The sequence below is a fragment of the Urocitellus parryii genome, chromosome 12 (assembly GCF_045843805.1).
Source record: "Urocitellus parryii isolate mUroPar1 chromosome 12, mUroPar1.hap1, whole genome shotgun sequence".
Classification (NCBI taxonomy): domain Eukaryota; kingdom Metazoa; phylum Chordata; class Mammalia; order Rodentia; family Sciuridae; genus Urocitellus; species Urocitellus parryii.
Window position 1 is genome coordinate 68,630,814 of NC_135542.1, and position 22,549 is coordinate 68,653,362.

A 22,549-nucleotide genomic window follows, 5' to 3' on the forward strand; every position below is an offset into this window, starting at 1 on the left:
TGAGCCTTTTGGGAATTCAGGGAACAAAAGAGCCTACTTCCCCTCAGTGGCCCCCTCTTCCCTAACTGCCAACCTGTCTACCACTTTTGGCCTGGTCCCCGCTCATGACCGGAGAACCGGGCCAAGGACATCTCTTGGCCACTGAAGACAGACAGGATTTTGTTCTTAAAGAATTTCTACAGCTGGGGATACAGATGTTCTTTTTCTGTCACCTAGTAGCTGCCATTGGTTTTAAAATCTGTCTCTGTTGCTTTCTTAAACGTGTTCAAAGCCCCATTGGTGAGTGGTAGCCAAGTTATAAAGCAAGTTCTGAAGCAGCTGTCCTCGGTGGCTCCATCCCAGAGTCTCACATGCTTTCTAGGCCCTCACCTTTCTTCCCCAGACCTTTTTAATGAGAGGACAAAGGTGCTACTGGGGCTGGTGATTGGGAGCTTTCTGTGGACTGACAAAGGGCTGTGGGAGAGAGCACAACCTCTATAGGAGACTGACAGAAGGTGGCTCAGGAAAGCCACCTGTCAGGAAACCAGGTGAGGCAGAAACTCCCCAGTCTGGTTCCTACTGTAGTGCTCTCTTCACATCACACCTGACAAGTCTCTTAGTTTCTCCCTTGAAATTCATTCACTCACTCACTTAGCATATATATGATAGAACAGAAGCAGCAAAAACTCTTTGGTCCCTGCCCTAAAGGAGTCACCAATGTTGTTATGTTGTTACATTCCCAGCCCCAACTCTTCAGTGAGGAAGGCAGGCTTTTCAGCCAGACTGAGGAATGACCAAGTAGTCAGCATTTGCTCTGTACAAGCACCACACTAAGTGCCTCAACTTTAAAAAAAAAAAATTATTTTGTTAATTCTCTTAGCTATTCCTTCTATTATCACTATTTTTTAGATGAAAAACTAATTTAGAAATGTCACAGCTAAGGAATAGCAGGCCCAGGATTCCCCCTCAGGTCTGCCTGGGTCCTGGGAAGAGCTCACACTCTTCCCTGGGTACATTACTCTTACATAATTGTGAGGATGTTCCTTACACATCCTGAAAACTTCTTGAGACAGGTTGTGAGAGAGGCGGCCAAGGCCTCACATAGGGGACACGAAGGAGTTGAGCAGGTAATGTCCCAGTTCCCTCTCCCACCAGAGGAACTATGTGTAGAAAAGGCAGCCAGACCAACGGGACCACAAAGCTAGCACAGAGCAAGTACCAACAGCAGCCAGCCATGGAGGAGGGAGGGGCTCCATCTTGCCTAATTAATAGGGTGGTTCTACCATGAAAGGAACTCTTCCCCTCCCTCCCTTGCTGCCTCCTTCCCAGCCACCAGCAGTCTGAGGTCCCTCCAGCCATTAACCCATCTCGGAGAGGCAGCTCTGGATGAAGGCGGGCCATGCAAGGTTCAAGGTCTTAGAAGAGAGAGAAAAAAAAAGTAATGGTAATTTCATTTCTAACAGGCAGAAGTGTGTCATTTCCAGAATGTCAGGGGAGTCTGTGCTTCTATGCTTTAGCCTGAAATGTTTTCAATAAGGCTAATTATATTTTTTGGCAAAGTAAAAACAAAGACTCAACGAGAAAACACTATATATTCTCCGACTAGAGAATGAATGTGGCTTAAGAATGAAGAACCAAAAATGATTTCATTTGGAAGAAAAAAATGCCCGAGAGGGGAAAGGGCCTTTGAATACTGAGTCTCTGAATAAGGAGCAGAGAATAGCAGCGGTATTTTCAAACAGGCCTGTCGCATGGTGGAAAAGGCCTATATAGTCTATAAATAAAATCAACTGCACATTATTTTGTCCCATCGGTTTTATTGGCCATATATTCAGAATTCATTATATAAATCTTTCAAAATAATGAGATATTACAAGAATAGTTTACAAGTCAGCTCTGATTGCACAAATATTTGACACAGGAAATCATTTTTACAAATACATAAGTTTTCTTACAAGAATACTTTAATAAAGAAAATAAGTCTCTATACATCTTACAGCAAATTTTATGCATTTTCTTTCCCCCATTCAACCATCATTTTGGGTTTTCTATCACAGCATGTCTACCACATCCAACAAACCAAATTACAGTCTGCAGCTTCTTCTCACTTTCAAATACTGAGATTTCTCACACTGTTGAGGAATTTTTCAGCTTCCTTTTCTATAATCTTTCCTGAAATTTAAGAATTCATCCATTCAGGCTAGAAGAGGTAATTTAAACAACATTCCTTTGAAATAGAACTTGGATCAGGTTAATCACTGGGTTTGATGAATGATCTTTTCACTTCCCACCTAGGCTTAAGGCCAGCCAATGGTTTAAACCTGCTGTACCAAGTCCTTACATTCCAAATAGTCCCAAAATTGCAAAAAGGAAACCCTGGAAACAAGAGTAAAATACAAATATTAAGAAAGCTAAAATATCTGCTATTGATTAGAGAGCACCTTTAAATTAAGGTTCCTCCCAAGTTGAAGACGACAGAAAGGAAAGTATAAAGGTGTGGCAGTAGTTGTATAAAATATTGAAAATCTGAAAAGGTTAATTGCTTAGGCCAGTTCTATCATTTCCAAAATGTGAGAGGATACAGAATCCTTGCCTCTGTAGCCAGCTGAACTCAATATCTGACATTCTTCTTATGTTGTGGCTTTGATACAGCCTAACAAATAGCTGCTTACCCAGAGCAAGTCATCCTGTAGGCCAGGGGAACTTTAGAGAATACTGACCTTGTTTATCCGAAGAGATGGGACCCACCAGGGGAAACATGTGGCATTCACTCCATCCCTTCACTGTCACTGAAAAGTGTGTCCACTTGGCAAAGCTTATTGTCTTTTCAGGTAGCATGAATTAAGATCAAGAATGAGCAATATCCTACAGTTAAGTTCCTGAGTGCTCAGCTCCAATTATTCCATATACTTAAGAGGATTCTTTCATCAAGCCCTTGTCCATTGAGAGATTTAACAGCACTGAGGGACCACAAAATGTCCATTTCTCTTCTCCTTTATTTCTCTTGATTTCTCTTTTTCACCCCAGTGTAACAAATTGCTACAGGTTTTTACCAAAATGCCACAGCAGTAGTTAAAAATGAGTTATTTTGCATTACCAAAAGTATTCAATCACATTATCACGGGTCACATTTGCATATAACTAGGAGATAGCCAAATAATGTTTATTGCAGTGATTTTGCAAATTCAGCATAGTCAATGTATCCATCATTGTTCTTGTCATCATCTCTCAAGACACCATCTATTATGTTAATCAGTTCTTCTTCACTCATTAGTGGGGCCTGTTCACTCTCTTCCTATGAGACATAAATTAGACAGTAATGAGTTGTACATTTACTGGAAGAAGTGCCTAGTTATCTATCGTCCATGCTCACACACGTCTACAGACTTTCAACATCATAATACATGGCTACTTCTAGGAATCCACAAACTCATGTATCAATATTCAGTCAGTTTATTATAATCCAATTCAGGTATTATATATGCCAATTAAAAGAAAGATGCAGTCAAAGCAGGCCCTTGCGTATTCCCTCTTAAAGATTACCGTTTGCCCTTTTCTAATTACCAAAGCAATGCATGTTCTTAGAAGAAACCTGGGTCTAGCTTACAAAGAACTATGAGAGTCATAAATTCCACGACCTACACACCTATCAAAAAAAAAAAGCTCACAGCCCAAATGAGCTAGCTTTGTGCACAATCTGCCTGTTAAAATGGAAACAGTGACATATGAATAATACCTCAGGACCAGAACAAGAGGAAGAAGCACTGTCAACCAGCAGAACCTGTTATAACCTTTAGGAGAAAGTATGACCCTACTCAAGAAGCAAGTGCCACAAGGCTCACTGCTAGGTGTGAAGCTAAGGTCATTCACACCCATGGCTGGTTCTCCCTTTGCCATATGTCCCATACCTGCCCTTTCTTCTCTGCTTCCATCCACCAGTCTGTGTCCCATGTCACAGGATCATCTCAAAATGATGCTCTTCTCCTGTGCAAAAAACTGCTAGTGTTCCTTGAGGGCTAACACAAGCTCATTCCTATAATCATGCCTACATCACCAACTTTGCCTCCCCTCTAGTGGCCTGGGGGCCAGAAGGGACAAAATTAAGTCTGGAGACACAAGATTTTGATTTCCATTTGCTCATCTAGAAGAAGGAAGTAATGCCAGTGCCTGGCCCTGCCTACTCCACCTGTGGTAAAGAGCCAACTAGCTCTCTAATCTGCTTGAAAGTGCTTCGGGGCACTGTACTGTATCACAGGACACCTGACCTCTGCCACAGCCCTCCATCCCATGGTTCCCACTCACCTTTCTTCTCAAATGAAAAACCTCTTCCACCCCCTGCTCTGCACTATGAATGTGGCCTATCTTTTCAGATACTGGCTTAAGATATGAATACCCAGCTCTGGGGCCTCTGATTCAGCAGGTCACCAAGGGAAGTACTGTGGAACAGGGAGAGGCACAACAGAGCAACAAACAGAAAAGAGAAGCAGCACTATGGAGGCACAAAGATAGCACAGGGCACCAAGACTGGGGACTGAACTACCAGAGGGAGGATTTCCAGGACACACCCACTGAGCCACTACCTGACCTACCTCCTTATGGACATGAGTGATGGCTGTAGAGAGCTCTAAGCCATCAAGTAAATTATTTCCATCATAATCGTGCATTTTGAAATAATGGAGCTGCAGTTCTTGTGGGGACATCTCCGCCTCTGGTTTGTTGATGACACCTTCCAGATGCTCCATGATATGCCTAAAAACCAACAAATCAGATCATGCTGAAACCTTAAGGGCTCTGAAAAGTTCAAGACCTGAAATCTCATCCAGCTCAGAAAAACAGTGGCAGACCACACTCAAGGCTGATCCACACAGACAGAGCCCGGCAAGGGGCAGGGACAACTTGTCTGTTATGCCTGCAAGATTATGTGTTTGTTTTCCTCTTTATCATTAGAATTTTGTTAGAACACTTTTGGCCCATCAATTTAAAAACATTTTTTAAAAACAATTCAAGGATAACCCAGTGTACTGTGTGAGGCCCACCAGCCCAAGACAAAAGCTGGGACAAATGACTCAACATCTGAATGTGTCAGTAAGAAAAAGCCTTGCCAGAGTCAAGAAACAATTACATTCTGAATTCCGCCACTACTATTGTGTGTGTCTATCTATGCATGTCTGTCTGTCTGCCTGTCTGTTGTGAAAGAGAAAGACAGAATTCAGACAAGTCATTTATCCTATTTGGCCTCAAAAGCTTCCACTTACAAATGAGGATGGAAATAGAACACCTAACAGGTGGCTCTAGAGAATAAACAGCATCCTTGACAAATTTTAAGGAGCCACATAAATAGGAGAAAGAAAAGAGGTGTGCCCTTGCAGCTGGCTGCAGCTGCAGATGTTGAAAGCCCTGGACCCCAGTCCTGGCCAAATACGTACTCTTGGTCGTGCACTGTGTTCTTATCGAGGCCCACGCTGCTGGGATGGGGGACATTGGCCCCGGGCTCCTCAGCCCTGGCACCTGGAGCACAAAAAGCCCAGAGCAGGCCATACAGGAAGGGGCCTCTGAGCAGCTGCAGGGATCTCATAGTCACCGGTACCTAGGAGGTAGGGAACATAGGAGATGAAGGCAGAGTACAGAGCCACGATTTTTCTCGAGACTTGACATAATACACTTCTGGGAAACCTGGTGAGGCAGCCAGGCTGGGAAAGAAAACATGTTAAACTGGGCCACACCAGCTCTGTCATTAGACTAGGAGATGACCTTGGGCTCTCCAGGTTCCCATCAGTCAAATGGGGAGGGGAATCTGCCAAGATTCCTGATACACTTTCAGAGGGCTAAGCAGCTCCATAAGTGCTCAGGGGGATACAGAGATAAGTCCTGTCTACAGCCTTCCAGTCCTCCAAGAGAAACACTTGCAACTGGGAGTAGAACTAAGAAAGGCACAGAGTGCAGTGTATTCAAGAAAGAAAACCCCCTGGGAGTACAGGGCACAAAGTTTCCTTAGATGAAGGAAAGCGAGATAAGGCTGACAGACATGGTGACACTTCAACTGGGCCTGGAAGGTACAGGGAAGAAAGGGGAACGGTGGGAACAGGGGCAGACAAGTGAAAAAGAAACACAAGCAGCTTCCCCTTTCGGGAAGACAGCACTGCAGATGGGGGCAAAGGTTCAACAGGCCACACTGGAGGAGGCTTCACACACCAGGCCATGGGGGGTCGACATTTTCTGAGCAACAAATAGGGAAGAACTAATGATTCATGACGGAGAGATGAGATGAGAGTTAGCCTTCAGACTGACCCATCTGGCAGCTGCATGGAGAAGGTATAAAGTGGGGCAGACCAGAGACAGGAACACTGAGGGCAACGAGGAGGAAGGTCCCCTCTGCAGCAGTGGAGATGAGGAAGAGGATGTCAACTCCAGTCTCATCCACCTCCCAGGGCTGTGACTGAAGCAAACGACTTAACTACTATGAGAGAGCATTGAAAAGGAAAGTGAGAAAGTAGTTAGGATTCTGTCACATTCTCCCCAGTCTCACTACAGTTGGGATTGTGGTCAACTAGACAACTCAGTCAGCCCTGAGGGCAGGGAGTACTTTATTTGAATCATTATTTCCCACCAAGGGAGAGGCCTTTGATAACTGTTGCAACTGGAAGTACTCGTCCTTCCTGGGGTTAGATGCTGCCCTTAAAGAGGAAGGTAAAGGTCAGCCAGGAGCCAACCTATAAAAATGAAGAAAAGACCTGATCTAACAGTCAGTTACCAAAAGGCAGAGCCAATTCTGCTGGATAACAAAGGCCAGTGATTCCGAAGAGGCCAAATGCATCACAGCTCCAGATCTACAGCAGGGAAGATAAAACAGAAGGTTCCGGTCCCACCCTTATACACAGCACACTCAGCCTACAGCTCAGAAGCTGTCACTGTCTCCTCTCTGAGCCTGGGGCTGGGAAGGGGAGGTGTCATAGCCCTTCATCCATCTTAAAAGATTCTTAGGATAGGACCCTGAAAGTATGCCCCTATGATGATTAGCAAAATTTCCCCAAACCATTCTGCCCATCATCCGCCAAGATCCTTCCCCTAAGGGGGACAACCGTCGCTAGGATGTGCAACCTCACAGGGTGCTAAAAAGCAGCATCTAGGCAGGCTTATTGCTCATCGACATTATAATGCAATCTCTCGTGCTATATAATAAGATGCTCAATACAGACTACATGAAAGAACAGGCTGCAAGTTTATAAAGAATAATTCTCTTCTGTCAAATAAAAATATGTATATATATATGTATATATATATATATATATATATATACACACACTAAAAAATGACTAAAAAGTGTTAATAAAGACACTCTTGGCTGGGTGTGGTGGTATACGCATATAATCCCACCTACTCAGGAGACTGAGGCAACCAGCCTCAGTAACTTAGCAAGATCTCATCTCAAAATAAACACAAACTAAAAGGGCTAGATACTCAGCTCAGTGGTAGAGGGCCCCTGGATTCAACCCCAGTACTAGAAAGAAAGAAAGATAAAAAGAAAGAAAGAAGGGAGGGAGGGAGATTATTTAAATCAAGAGATTAGAAGTGATTGTGATTTCTTTACAAAAATGTCCTTAATGTAATTGCTCCCATAATTTTGTTCTAATATTAAATGGATTGGAGAGTTTCCAGTTAATACTTTAGTGTGTGAATGTGTGTGTGTGTGTGTGGGTGCGCGCGCGTGCACACACGCTACTAAGGATTGAATATGGGTATTCTACCAGTAAACTACATCTCCAGCCCTTTTTAAAAACTTTTTTGAGACAGTCTCACCAAATTGCCAAGGCTGGTCTCGAACTTGCAATCCTCCTGCCTCAGACTCCCAAATTGTAGGAATTATAGGCATGTGCCATCACTCCCAACTTCCAGTTAATTCCTATCTCCATAAAATAATCCAGAAGCAACTAGAAACCATTCTTCCAACTTTACCTACTACAAGAGCCCAAACCCTGACAAGGCCACTACCATAGTACCTGGTACCAGAAAACAAGGTCTCAAGTTACTTCTAGCCACTATTGGTCACAGCAGAACAACTTAGGATTCAGTTCCTCCAGAGTCTTTCAGACTTATTTATGACCAACATCTTTTTTTCCCAGCAAGCCCTCTTCACCTCTAGTCTGGCTTAAGTTTTCTTCCCACAAGCTCCCTTCAGAAGGCACCTGTCCTTTGCTGATGACAGCTATGAACACATTCTTGGAAACTGCCTGATTACTTGTCAGTGCCCCTTCCTGGACTGGCTGTGAGAGGTCATTCTTGGCACTGGGCACAGCCTGGCACAAACTGGTGGTTCTTACCCTGTGTGCCATGGTCCTTGAGAGACTGTGATCCCACCTTTACAGACACAATGCCAAGTTTTGATGTCAATGTAATTGAGGATAAGACTTTGGAGTTACCTATCAGACAGTTAAGCTGAGTAATCACTGAACCCATGGCACACTTTCTTCTAACTACATGGTTGGATACTTAGTATGTAACACTGGGGTATGTGCATGCATGTGTGGTGGTGGTGGTGTTTTCTATTTAGGCAACACCAAAAAGCAATAAAGGGATTCATAATACAGAAACTAGAGGTCCAAATTATCCCTTCTTCAAGGAAGCATAAAAGCCAAGAACCATTTATTTTGAACTTGTCTTATTTGGGTTTGCTGTTTCAAACCATCAAAACACAAAACAAACCCAAATCTATTAACTTATAAAAGAACAATCTTCAAGTGCTACAATAAGAACAGGGAATCTGGCTGCCACCTAAACAAATTAAATGGCTCACTGTCAAAAGGAAACAAACTATTCTGTTCTGCCCAAAGAACATATTGCATCATCTATACTCCAACTACTTAGCTCAAGGCTACGGGCAAACAGCCTGAAAGATAATGCCCAGGCTGGAAAAAAATCCAAAAAGAGGAGAGTTCTGAAGAGACTGCAGAACAAAACCCATGCCTGACATTCCACAAGAGGAGCAGTCTCAGTCCTGGAGGGAGGTGCTGGACAATTATCATTGGTGCTGTGACTTGAACCAAGGTCCCCTCACTGTTCTAGCAGCCTCTTCCTGTCCCACTGGCTTATTTCCAGTGGTTCCATCTGTCCATTCCTTCTTCCTTCCTTCTTCCTTCTATCCAGGTCTTGTTCAAACGTCACCTGGGGATTCTTCCAGCCAACAACATTTGCTACCTCCTCTCACAACAATCTGCAGCCTTTCCACCCACTTAACCTTAGCATATAGTCACATATTGTTCTTATTTCCATTTTTTTCTTTTCCTCCTTCTCTAAGGGTCAGGACCCTATCTTTTTGGCTCTTGTTTATCCTGCTGAACTGATATGGGGGTGGCATATCTCACTCAGGGCAATACATTTTGCACCTAGGCATGTGATTCCTCATTGCAAAGCTCTCATCTATGCAGGAACTTCTCTATTTAGCCCTCCCACCTCTGGTTTGTGCCTGGTCCACCCTTCCTTCTCATTGTGTCATTAGTCCTATCAGCACATGAGAGTCTGAAGCCAGACTTCCTCCTAGCAGCTGTTGGCAGCTTTACTTTCATGATGGGGGGATGGAGGGCATTCAGCTAAGAATTCACCCTCAAAGCAGTCACTCTTACCAACATCCAGACATCCTGTGCACAGAGTCAATGCCAAAGAAAATTCTGACCAGTATTTTCCCCATTATCACTGCCATGGTCTTAGAAAATAACCAATTTCCTAGGCTAAAGAAGGCTTTGTATGGGCTGAGGGTTGAGAATTGGTTCTGAAAAAATTGGCATTTAATAGTTTGATCTGTTTGTTCATTTGGAGAGTCCAAGGAGCAACCATGCTTCATTTGTGCATTTAACCAACATACTAACAGCCTGGTAACATATGAACAGGACTGAGGACTGTGACCCAGACAGACTCTTTACACAGATCACAGCCAGCTGGGAAGGAGAAGCCAGTAAATAGACCCATTGGGTTCCACAGGAGTCCCAACTCTCACCTGTAATAAAACAGGAATCATGAAAAGGATTATTTCAATCAAAGGATAGTGCCTCAAGCAAAAGGAATAAACTGTAATGAACACTTAAACCCAGAAAGAACTTGGTCCAATCTAGGAACTAAGATTCAATACAGTTGAAGACACAGTATTAAGGAAATGGTTGAGTCTTAAGTACCAAGAGGACAGGTCACAGAGGTGCCTGTAAACCTGTATAAGAACTTGGAAGAGCAATGGATATTCTAAGATGGGTAAGGGAATGGGGGGAAAGAATCAGTTGATATGTGAGATTTCTGTTCTAAAACCACAGCTTTAGGTCCCTTGTATTGAACAACCTGCAGAGTATCAAGGAGGGATGCAAGGGATCAGTTAGGAGGATGAGGTAGTCCAGAGCAGCGATGGCGGCCTGAACCAGCTAGGGCAAGCAGGATGGACTGGAAAAGTGACGTATCCAAAGAGAACTTTGGATGAATTCTATGTGGGTGGGTCAAGGAGGGGTGGTGAGAACTGCGCCCAAGTTTCTGGTCGGGACATCTGCGTGGAAAGCAATGCCAGAGAACTAAAACAAGGAAAATCAGTTTCCCCAGCTTTCCCACTCCGCCTCGGCTCAGCCTAGCCAACCCCTGGGCCCACCAGGACCTGTGCGGGAACCAGGGCAGTCAGAGTAACGCCTCCTGTCCTCCTGTTTTCGGGCTGGCTTCAGACAGCGTCTATCCGTCACAGGTGGCCCCACAGTCAGGTCCTCGGGCCCTCAGGGGTCAGGCAAGAGCGCGGAAATCGACCAGACAGAAACACAGGTTTCCGCAACGGGAGACAGGCCCTGCAAAGCGTCCAGAGATGGCACCGGAGCCAAGCCCCCCACTCAGCTACTCCTACCTTGATCCTAGGTCCCAGGTCCCGATCCCGCCCCGCTGCTAACGCCTGAGCGTCTCCCACTGACCTCCGACCAAGGGGTCAGGCCTCCGACCCTCCGGGTTCACTCACCCTCACTGTGCCCGCCGCAGACGCGAACCCCTCCAGCGTGAGCCTCACCAGACCCCGTCCCGAGAACGCTCTCTTTCGTCCCGCCCCCGGCCAGTTTGCGCACGCGCGCTCCCTCCCACCCGTCCATTGCGCCACGGGCCACGCCCATGCGTCGGGCCACACCCCCTGTCTACGGATAGCCGCGCGCACTGCTTACGTGAGTCCACGTGTAACGAACAGCGGACGCAGCGCTCTCGTCTTTCTGAAGGCGACACCCAGCTCCAGCCCGATTGAGGCCTATGGGAGCTCCAGGTGCCGGGCAAGTTGCAAATTAACCCCGAGAGCCCCCAGGAACCTGGTTCGGCGTGGGAACTAGGCTAGCGGATCTGGGCGCGGCGCACTCTACAGCTGGCTCCCAACGCCAACACCTCATCTTTGGAGTCCCCGGGTTCCTCCGACTACAAGTTGAAAAGAAAAATAATAGGAAACCTAATTCCTTTCCTAAGAATCGGCGAGAAGACGCTAGTGCTGGCCTTGAGTCCAGCGTTTCCCAGATTGGCCTACTTTCAGGTTCTGCTTGCTATCCCACAAGCCGCGACAGCTCAACACCAACTCACAAGTCCCACCAAGACTTTATGGGCGACCCAGATCAAATGCTGCTTTTATAATTCTAGAGAAGAGAAAATACTTGGAGAAATGAATAGGTATTCATGTGCAATCCTGCCCTTAACATTTTTGCTCCCATACAAGATTGTCTTCAGCGAATATTTATAGGCCAGATGGATAAAAGAATATAGACTCTCGCTTTTTAAAACCCTTGTCCCACTTGTGCCCAGAAAGATACATAATCGGTTTTTCATAGGAGCCTGGATCCAAAATAGGAGAGACAAAAACAAATTAGATAGGTGGAAGATCCCACAACCCCCCTGCAGCCTGCTTTAATAGATCAATTCCTTGAAAGTTGGCCAACGCCAACTGTCAGTGAATGCCTCATTCTCACATCTTTATCTGAGATCCAAATCTGTCAACCTTATCCCAGAGAAAAATTCCAGGATCCTAAAGAGACCTTTTAGTGCCCCTTTTCCTTACTCTGAAGTTTGAGTTAGTTTGATCTAGTTTATTCCAGGTACCCTGTACACACCAGTCATCCATATATCTATCATTCAGCCACCCCTCCATTTACTCATTTATTGATTAATTCAATAACAGGTCTGAGTATCTTCTAAGCACAAGGCACTGTACTAGGAGCTACCAGAGATACAAATAAGATACGACATTTTCCTTTAAGAAGTTCAGTATCTGGAGGAGAGAGGAAAGGGAACTGATGATAGCCAAATTATATTGTTATATTGTGTGCATATGTGAATATGTAACAACAAATCCCATCATTATATACAATTATAATGCACCAATAAAAATGTGAAAGTAAAAAAGAAGAAATTCATTATCTAATAGATGTATAATGTCCTCATTCCATTTAACCGAGGCTTCCACTTTTTCTATGGGTATTATTATCCTGTCACTGCTCTTTTGATTCAACAAATGGTCTCTACCAGATCATTGTCATCCTAATAAAAGCTTGTTCTCTGGTTTCTTCCTACCAGTCATTGAAATTGCAGTCTCCATGCAAATCTAGTGGTCTCTTCTTTGATCTCTGTTTTTATTTTTCTTTCTGTTTCAATGCTATTGATCAGGCAGCCACTCCTACTCTGAAAAATTCTCTTTTTTTCTGACACCATACTCTCTTGGTCTTCCTCTTGTCTCACTGGTTATTCTCTCTCAGACTAGAGTTTGCTGGCTTCCCCTGCTCACCATATAAATAAATACACACACACACACACACACACACACACACACACAGGGTTCTTTACCTTTCTGTATCTACCCACTCTCCCTATGTAACATCTATTCCTAAGCTTTATATACCATTTAAATACAGGTGACTCCAATATATATCTCTATAGGGACAAATCCTCCCTGTAAGTGCTAACTCTTTTAAATAACTGCCTACCTGACATCGAAAACTGGCATCTTAGACTTAACGTAGTCCCCTCCCCAAATCTGAGTTTTCACCCTTGAACCTGTACCTCTGTCAGTCTCATCCATTTTAGTAAATGTCACTACTATTCACCCAGTTGTTTAAGATAAAATTCTAGGAGCTCTTCTTGTTTTTTTAAATCCCCTTACCTTTATAATTAATCTTTCAGCAAATTGTCTTGATGCTACCAAAATACATCCTAAGTCCTTTACTTCTTTCAACCTCTACTATCCTACTACTGTTCTATCCAAGGAACTACCTACCATCTGATATAGAACTACTTGAGATAGAACTTCCCAATCTCTCTGCTTCCATTCCTGCCCAAATCTGGTCTGGAAGTAAGAAGCCACCTTTAAGTCACTTAAGGGGGGGGGGTGCTCTATAACTTATAGCTGAACCCATTCCTAATAAGCAAATAATTTGGTACCAGAAATACGGTGCTAAAAAGAGCAACTAAAATGTGAAATTGGCTAATGGGAGGATAAGGTAGCCAATGGCAATACTCTATTCCAAACTGCAAAATCAGTAGTGAAACTGTCAAATGGCTGTCACTTGTTGGACCTTGGATACAGACCATATGCCAACCAAAGTTGTACTCTAGGAGAAATTTCAGGAACTATATAGAACATGAGTGATTGTTGACTTTTTTTTTTTTTAGTAGCTTTCAGCAAACTCCTTCAAAAGCATGGGAAATCTACACTAGAAAAATGATTTGAAAGCACTGATTAAAGAAAGTAAAAGACTTGATAAAAGGGTTCTCTTTATCTGCAACCTACAATCCAGATTGTCCAAGAGTCCCACGACTCGTGGCCTTGTTGGTTTGAAATGACCAATTTACTTTGCGTACCCAAGCTGAAACCAGAGCAAGTGGAAAGAGAAGCAGCAGCTGTATCAGGAAATAGGACGGAAGCCACAGGTGGCAAGATGGATTGTAGGTGACATCTTTTTTCTTCAGCTATTATTTGAATTGCTTCAAAACAATGTTTTGCCTATATAGAAGATTCCAGTGTGAATCAGAACAGGGGTTTCTGACAAGACTGAAAATTTATACGTTTTAGTATTGCTTTGATTATATGATAATATATTACTTATTTGGAAAAAATAAGTTGGAAATAACCTAATAAAAACAACTTAAAAGACTTTAGATAAATTATTTGATTGCAATTCCTCATACATGGAATTGACCAGACAGTTAACAAATGATTGAGGAAATCCTGTGTCACCAACAGTCTGTTGCTCTTCAACCTATGACAATCCCTGGACCCCAAATTCCCTCTAATAGGCACTGGGATGCAAAAGGTGTGCATTTTGCAAAACTGAAGGACTGAAAAAGAGTGGGGCTTCCAAATGCTCCAACTTTGGATATGGTTTGCTGACCAGGATATAGCAGGTTTTTGTTGTTGTTGTTCCCTGAATGGAAGTTCTTATTTTTCTTCACATTTTACATTTAAAATGTGTTTCCTTGTAGCTTACACACACCCATATTTTGTTAATGTATAATACTTATAAAGAAAAGTGTATATGTAGAAAAGTATACAACTCAATAAGTTTTCAGAATTGAACATGACTATTTAACCAGCACCCAGATCAAGAACTGAAACATTACCAACGCCCCAGGAGCTCCCTGTATTCTGCCTCACAAACATCATCTCTCCCCCAAAGGTATCTATCATCCTGATACCACAGAGCAATGTCTTTCTTAGGAGAACAGGTTAAGTTTTTTTGGAGGGGTACTGGGGATTGAACTCAGGGGCACTAGACCACTGAGCCACATCCCCAGCCCTATTTTGTATTTATTTAGAGACAGGGTCTCACTGAGTTGCTTAACACCTCGTTTTTGCTCAGGCTGGCTTTGAACTCACTATCTTCAGCTTCCCAAACTGCTGGGATTACAGGTGTGGGCCACCATGCCTGGGCTGGATTCATTAACACAAAAGCTGGTATTATAAAGGTCACCTCTCATGTTATACTTCTTTCATATGTGCCTGCTTGTCCTCTGCTTTCTGCCATGAGTCAAAGCAATATGAGGCCCTTAGTGATAACAGACTCTTGGACTTTACATATAGGCTCCAGGACCAAACCAAAATAAGTCTCTTTCCTTTATAAATTACCATCTGGAGTATTTTGTTATAGTAACAGAAAATGGACTACCAACACTCCAGGAGCTCCCTGTATTCTGCCTCACAAACAAGAGGCCTGCACACCACACAAAGTACTAAGACTCCTAATCGTATATAGGAATTGCTGAGATTTTAGGGTTATCTCCTTTGTGGGTGAGTTAGTACATTTCATGCAAAATGTGTACATATAAAATAAAGATATACCTGAATTTCAGGAACTAAAGAGCTATATAAATCATATGCTGGTCATTATATTGGGTGGTACCCCAGTTTCCATTTTCAAGCCCCTTCTCTCCTTTCCATCTCCAAAAATAAATAGAAGCTGAAAAAATGAAGCCCTCACTATCCCAACTTATTTTGTGTGTGCACCTAAATAGCCATGTGACACAGTTCTAGGCATGAGACATAGGAGAATTTGAGAAATGTTTTGCTTTTCTGATAAAAGGGTTGGTGACTGGTTCAGACTTTCCTCTTCTGAATGGAGATGTAATAACAGTCAACCTCCAACCATGAAGGAAAGTTTAGAGAATTTCATAAAGGTTGTCTCACTGCTATGGAGCTGCCAAGCTAGCAAGAGCAGCTGCTTACCTCTTGTCATGTGGGGAGAACTCCTTCCTATTTGTTTAAGCCACTCTAAAACAGTTACTTGCACTCCAAAGCATTCCTAAGTGACACAGAGGACAAGAAAGATGTGGACTCTAACATGAATTTAACTTATGAATCTGAGGTCATAGGGTGAGAGAGGGGGCTGAGAGAGCAGTTTATGTAGAGAGCCTGCATTGACTTTATAATCAGGAAAATAATGTTTCATCCTGACATAAATATTACCAAGTACAACAAGATGTTAAATTTGAAATTTTGATGAAAATGCTGAGATAGGATAGTTACTGAGTTATGAAAGTAAGGTATGAAGCAGACCACAAAAAAGGTAGATTTTTTCAAAGGAAAGTTTAGAAACCTGAATACCTGTCTCTTCATCTCATCAGGAAATCTCCCACCCAGACAGAGGAAATAAGACACACACACACACACACACACACCTGACCAACCATATGGTCTCTGTTGCTAGGCACACACACTAGTCTGGATCTGAGAAAAGTGAGCAGCCTTGGAAGAAAGAGACCCTGGGCATGAACTACTTGACTTTCCAAGTGCAGGCCAAGTGAGAGACATATCCTGGGGACCAGATGAAGAGGGGGCCAACGTGCACCACCTGTGGCCTGATCAAGATGGTGGGCTATGAGGACAAGATGATCCAGGGATAGAGGCTGGATGGTGAGCACTGGCTCCTGCTGTGGAAAGAGGAGTACAATGAAGGAGAGGGAGCTGAGTCAGAGGAGTTCCAAAAGAGAGGTGTGTGTGTGTGTTTCAGGACCCTACAAGACCCTCTATGCATCATCCTGGGGAACTAGAGGTCTTCAGGTATAGAACCATAAAAACTATTTTACTAGGAGTCTTTCTATCTCTCTTCCCTCTCCTCCTTGCCCCATATGTCAACGTTGTAGAAGAAGCAGGAAGATGAGGAGGAAGTAGAAAGAGAAGAGGCTGAACAGAGTCCCACATGGCAACCTTATCTTTGAATGGCGATTTAAATATTGATTAATATATTAGACTGGACTCTTAATTAAGCTTGCATTTGGAACTTAAAGTTTACCTACAGGTGCCCCCCACCAAGTGCAGATGTGCTCGAAAGGATTTTGTATCCATGGCCAGAGAAAGGACCCTTCATCCATATTCACACTGAAAGGGATTAAAAATCAATGGCAACCGGGCACAGTGGCGCATGCCTGTAATCCTAGCGGTTGGGCTCAGGAGATTGATGCAGGAGGACAGTGAGTTTAAAGCCAGCCTCAGCCATTTAGCAAGGCCCTAAGCAACTTAGTGAGATCCTGTCTCAAAATAAAAAAATAGGGCTGGGGATGTGGCTCAGTGGTTCAATTGAACCTAGCACCCCTGGGTTCAATCCCTGGTATCAAAAAAAAAAAAAATGTCAATGGAAGACACAACATGGCTTTTGTGGATACAACTCCCAAGTCCTATGTTCAGCATACCAGTTATACAAAATTCCTTTCTTAGAAACCATTCTGCCTTGGGCTGGGGATGTGGTTCAGTGCTAGAGCACCTGGCCGATCATATGCTCATATGCCAGGTCCTGGGTTTAATCCCCAATACTTAAGAAAGAAACCATTCTGTCAAGTTCCTAGATACTGTACAAAAGTAACACCCAGATGTCATCAAAGAGCCCCTCATTACTGGAAGTTCAGGTATGATAGGATCAGACCTAGCCAATTCCACAGCCTGGAAGTCTAAGCTTGTCCCATAATTTCTGCTCATTCCCAGTAATTAATCACTCTTCCACTCATCAACCTGGATAAAAAAAATCAACGTCTCCAGCTAGGCACAGTGCCACATGCCTATAATCCCTATGACTCCAGAGGTTGATGCAGGAGGATCACAAGTTCAAGGTCAGCCTTAGCAATTTAGTGAGAGCCTGTTTCAAAATTAAAAAAACAAAAGGGCTAAAGAGGTAGCTCAGTGACAAAGCATCCCTGGGTTCAATCCCCAGTACCCTACCCGCCAATCAACATAACATCTCTTAGCATTCTACTCACAGAAGACTCATCTCCCACTGAGCATATGTGAGCAATAGAGACTTCACTGAAGATTTATCATCTCAGACTGGGGCAGTGCTAGATGGCCAGTGTAGCTCCGCAACATTTACTGAGTACCTGCTTTTGCCCAGGTACTGTGTTAAACTCTTTTGTAGGTTCCCAAGCACCTACAGAAAGCAATGGAGATAGAGTAAATGACATCTAAAATCCTCAAGGTTCTTATAGTGTAATTGGGAAGAGAATGTAATATAACAGGTAAATGCTTGTTAAAGACCAGGTTGTGTGTGGGGGTGCTGGGGTTGTGGCTCAGTGGTAGAGAGCTTGCCTAGCACGTAGGAGGCACTGGGTTAGATTCTCAGCACCACATAAAAAAATAAAATAAAATAAAGGTTATTGTGTCCACCGACAACTAAAACAAATATTAAAAAAGAAAAATACCAGGGTGCCATGGGAACACACAGGACATTGAACCTGTGGTGAGGATGAAGGGGTCAAAGAAGACTTCCCCTCTGTGATAAACTAGAGGAGTCCATAGATGAGTTTTCTCCTGAACAATGGTCCAGTTTCAATTTGCCTGGGTTGCACAGAAAACCTCAAGCCCTGATTTTTAGAATAAGGTGATATATGATTGCTAGAGTTCCTAAGCACCTACAAAAAGCAGTGGTTGAAATCCTCACAGAGAAAGATAAAATCATCCTAAGTTTCAATTTCTTTTTGGGGGGGGGTACCAGGGACTCGACCACTGAGACACATCACCAGCCCCATTTTGTATTTTATTTAGAGACAGGGTATCACTGAGTTGCTTAGTGCCTCACCGTTGCTGAGGCTGGCTTTGAACTCTGATCCTCCTGCCTAGATCCGCTGGGATTCTAGGTGTGTGTCACCGAGCCTGGCTTCAAATGATTTCTAAAATAATTTTTGAAATGCAATGTCCTGTGCAATCAAAGACAACCAGACAAAAGGAAAGGAGAGAGCATGGAAAAAACTAGAAGAAAGAACAATTAATAGATTGCAGCTTGAGAAACAATTATCAGACAGTTTATGAAAACAAATTCTGCTTATTATCTTCAAAAAAAAAAAAGCCAGGTTTGAAAATTTTGACAAGTAGCTAAAAGTTATAAAAGGTAACATAGTATATTAAAAAAAGGAGTCAAGTTGAAATTTGTGAACAGAAAAATATAATAAGATGTTAAAAACTCAAGGGATGGATTTAACAACAATTTAGGCATATAAAAGGTGAGAATTGGTGAATTTGAAAATATGACCAAAAAACCCTATCTAGAATGAAGTAAAGAGAGACGTAGAAAAGTGAGGGTGATAGTCACAGAGAATAGAGTGAGAAGGCCCCACTAATGTTGGAGTCTTTCGAGGACAGGAAAGAAGGAATAGACAGTATTTGAAGAGATACTGGCTAAGAATAAGCCCCCAATCAAGAAGAGTGACAAATACTAAGCAAAGTTAATTAAAATAAATCTCTTGGCTGGGATTGTGGCTCAGTGATGGAGCACTTTCCTCACATGTGTGAGGCCCTGGGTTCGATTCTCAGCACCTCATATAAGTAAATGAATAAAATAAAGACCCACTAACAACTAAAAACAATATTTTTTAAAAAAGAAATCTTCGCTAGGCACATTAAAATAAATCTGTAGAGAATCAAAGAAAAAGAAAACTATTAAAAATGGGAGGGAGAATTTTCAAAGACGTAATAATAGCTGACTTCTTCATAGTAACAATGGAAGTCAGAAAACAGTATAATATGGTCAAAGTATAAAAGAAAACTGCCGGCTTAAAAAACTATGTCCTGCTAAAATATATTTCAAGAATAAACATGAGTTTTTATTTTGTTTGTTTGTTTTTGTTTTGTTTGTCTTTTGTTTGGGTTTTTTTTTTTGTTTTGTTTTTGTTTTTTTGGTAAAACCCATGGGCTCCATCATTGAGCTTCATTTCCAGAGTTTTTATTTCTTATTTTGAGACAAGGTCTCACAAGATTGCTGAGATTGACCTTGAATTTGTAATCCTCCTCTCAATCTCTTGAGTAGTTGGGATTATAAGAATAGGCCACCATGCTGGGCCATGAGATATCATTAGATAAACTAAATTTGAGAGATTTGTCTACCAGCAGAAACACTTGATTAATTTTCTGTTTCTGCATAATAAATTACTACAAAGTAAATGGTTTAAGCCAACACTCATTTATTATCTGATGGTTCTATAGATCGGAATTGCAGGTAGGGATCAACTAGGTTCTCTGCGCAGTGTATCACAAGTTGAAATCAAGGGGCTAACTGGGGTTGGTGTCTCATCAGAGGCTCAATGTCCCCTTCCACGATCATGTGGGTGAATGAAGTATCTAAAAAATAGTTAAGGTTTGAAACCAGACAAAGTATATTTTCTGTACAACGCAACTACACTAGGAAAAAAAAAAAAACAACTAAAAACCTCTGAATTTATGATGAAATTAAGAAACACTCTAAATAACACATCAAATAATATATCACAAAGGGAAATTTAACTTTCCTGAGCCAGGCATGGTGACATACATCTATAATACCAGCTACTCAGGAGGCTGAGGCAGGCAGATCACAAGTTTAAGGCCAGGCTTTGAGACCCTGTCTCAAAAGAAAAATTAAAAAGTTTGAGGGCTGGCCATAGTGGGGCATAACCTATAATCCCAGCGGCTCAGGAGGAGGAGGCAGGAGAATCATGAGTTCAAAGCCAGCCTCAGCAAAAAGCAAGGCACTAAACAACTCAGTGTATAACCTGTCTCTAAATAAAATACAAAAAATAGGGCTGGGAATGTGGCTCAGGGTAGAATGACCCTGAATTCAATCCCCAGTACCCCCTGCCCCCAAAAAAGTTTGAGGACATAATTCAGTGGTAGCATATTCAAGGCCCTAGATTCAATCCCCAGTACTGTGAAAATTAAAAAAAAAAAAAAAACATTTTAAATTGCACGTTAGCAAAAAATTTATATGTATTAATAATTATGGGATATAACTAGTAAGAAATTTAGAGGCTTAAATAAATATATTTAAAAATAAAGTCTGAAAATTGGGGCTGGGGATGTGGCTCAAGTGGTAGCGCGCTCGCCTGGCATGAATGCGGCCTGGGTTTGATCCTCAGCACCACATACAAACAAAGATGTTGTGTCCGCTGAAAACTAAAAATAAATATTAAAATTTCTTTTTTCTCTCTCTTTCTCTCTTAAAAAAAAGAGAAATTTTGAAAATTAATGAGCTAAGATACAATTTCAAAGAATTAGAAAAAGATATGGGTTATTATTTTATTAGTCACAAAGATTCACTGCTAATCTCTGACTATTGGAATTAGACTTAGTCATATTTCTTGGTTTGGTCAATGGACTATGCACAGAAGTGCTGGGTCACTAGGCAGAAATTTTAAGAGTCAAAATATATTAAACCATACCATCTCTTCTCCCTCTGTCATAATGAATATCCATGTTCTAGACAATGGCCACTTTATTATGAGTTTGAGCCCTAGAGTGAAGAAAATTTGGAGAACCAGCCAAACTGGGTACCACAGGTAGCAAGGGTGAGAAATAAACTATATTGTTGAAAACCCGATACATGTTGGGATTGTTTGTTACTGCAGCATAACCTATGCTTCCTGTTACAGAAACACAGAAGAAACTCAAACACAATAAAATAAACAAAATAAAGATATCAGAAAAAATAATGAAATGGAAAATAACATATGCTAGAGAAGATCAACAAAAACAAAATTTGGCCAGGTGCATTGGTGCACACCTGTAATCCCAGTGGCTCGAGAGGCTGAGGCAGAAGGATTACAAGTTCAAAGCCAGCCTCTGCAACTTAACAAGACCTTAAGCAACTTAATAAGACCCTGTCTCTAAATAAAATACAAAAAAAAAGGGCTGGGGATGTGGCTCAGTGGTTAAGTGCCTCTGGGTTCAATTCCCAGTACCAAAAAAAAAAAAAAAAAAAAAAAGAAAAGAAATGGTTCTTTGGAAAGACCAATAAAATTGATAAATCCCTGGTAAGTTATCATGAAAAATTTAAAGAGAAAAGCAAAATAACATCAGAAATGAAAATTCAGATAGAACTGCCAATTCTATAAGCATTAAAAAAAATAATAAGAGGATAGTATTAACTTCACATCTAAAATGTGAAAAGCAGATGCAATGGATCTATGCCTAAAAAATATACAACTTACCAAAAAAAAAAAAACTGACCAAGGAAGAAATAAAAATTTGAAGTTCTATAATTCTTAAAGAAATTTAATAAATATTTTAAAAGTTTAAAATTTAAAAAAATTCCGTAAAGGGAAAATAAAGCTTACCACATACAAGCTCTTCAAAGAATGGGGGGGGGGTATACTTTCTATTTAAAAAGCTAGCATGAGGGGTTGGGGATGTGGCTCAAGTGGTAGCGTGCTCACCTGGCATGCGTGCGGCCCAGGTTCGATCCTCAGCACCACATACAAACAAAGATGTTGTGTCCACCGAAAAAAGATTATCATTAAAAAAAAAAAAGCTAGCATGAATTTGATATCAAAGTCCAATAAGCTGGGGGTAGAGTTCTTGCCTAGCACATAGAAGGCACTGAGTTCAATCCTCAGCACCACATAAAATAAACAAATAAACAAATAAAGGTATTATGTCCATCTATAACTTAAAAAAAAAATTTGATCAGTCCCATCCCAGATGAGAAAATTTAGCAATGTCTTATTCATGGACAAAAATTCTAAACAAAATATTGTATGGGCAAATCAAATCAAACAACATATAAAAGAAAAATACAGTGTGACTATTGTGACAAATGGAATAAAGCCTCCAAAGATGTTCATGTCCTAAGTACTAAAATTTTTGATT

At 41.9% G+C, this 22,549-nt stretch overlaps 1 protein-coding gene across 2 annotated transcripts; it reads right to left on the reverse strand.

The window, feature by feature from the left end:
* Positions 1 to 1,789: 1,789 nt before the first annotated feature.
* Mcfd2 (multiple coagulation factor deficiency 2, ER cargo receptor complex subunit) lies at positions 1,790 to 11,032 on the reverse strand. 2 transcript variants are annotated; one of them, XM_026385727.2, is made up of 5 exons: positions 10,949 to 11,026; positions 10,604 to 10,784; positions 5,406 to 5,566; positions 4,569 to 4,728; positions 1,790 to 3,274 (listed from the first exon to the last, which is right to left on the reverse strand). In XM_026385727.2, the coding sequence occupies exons 3-5, from the start codon at positions 5,552 to 5,554 to the stop codon at positions 3,143 to 3,145; spliced, it is 441 nt and encodes a 146-aa protein (XP_026241512.1). In that variant the 5' UTR covers positions 5,555 to 5,566; positions 10,604 to 10,784; positions 10,949 to 11,026; the 3' UTR covers positions 1,790 to 3,142. The 2 variants fall into 2 exon arrangements, with proteins under 2 accessions (XP_026241512.1, XP_026241511.1); XM_026385726.2 differs by lacking the exon at positions 10,604 to 10,784 and having other exon boundaries at positions 10,949 to 11,032.
* Positions 11,033 to 22,549: the final 11,517 nt, after the last annotated feature.

Excerpts from the sequence above, each read along its gene's own strand:
- Mcfd2 (XM_026385726.2), bottom strand. The coding sequence starts at position 5,554 with ATGAGATCCCTGCAGCTGCTCAGAGGCCCCTTCCTGTATGGCCTGCTC. Across the intron at positions 4,729-5,405 it reads AACACAGTGCACGACCAAGA|GCATATCATGGAGCATCTGG; the intron begins GTACGTATTTGG and ends GTTGGTTTTTAG. Across the intron at positions 3,275-4,568 it reads TCACTCATGTCCATAAGGAG|GAAGAGAGTGAACAGGCCCC; the intron begins GTAGGTCAGGTA and ends TATGTCTCATAG.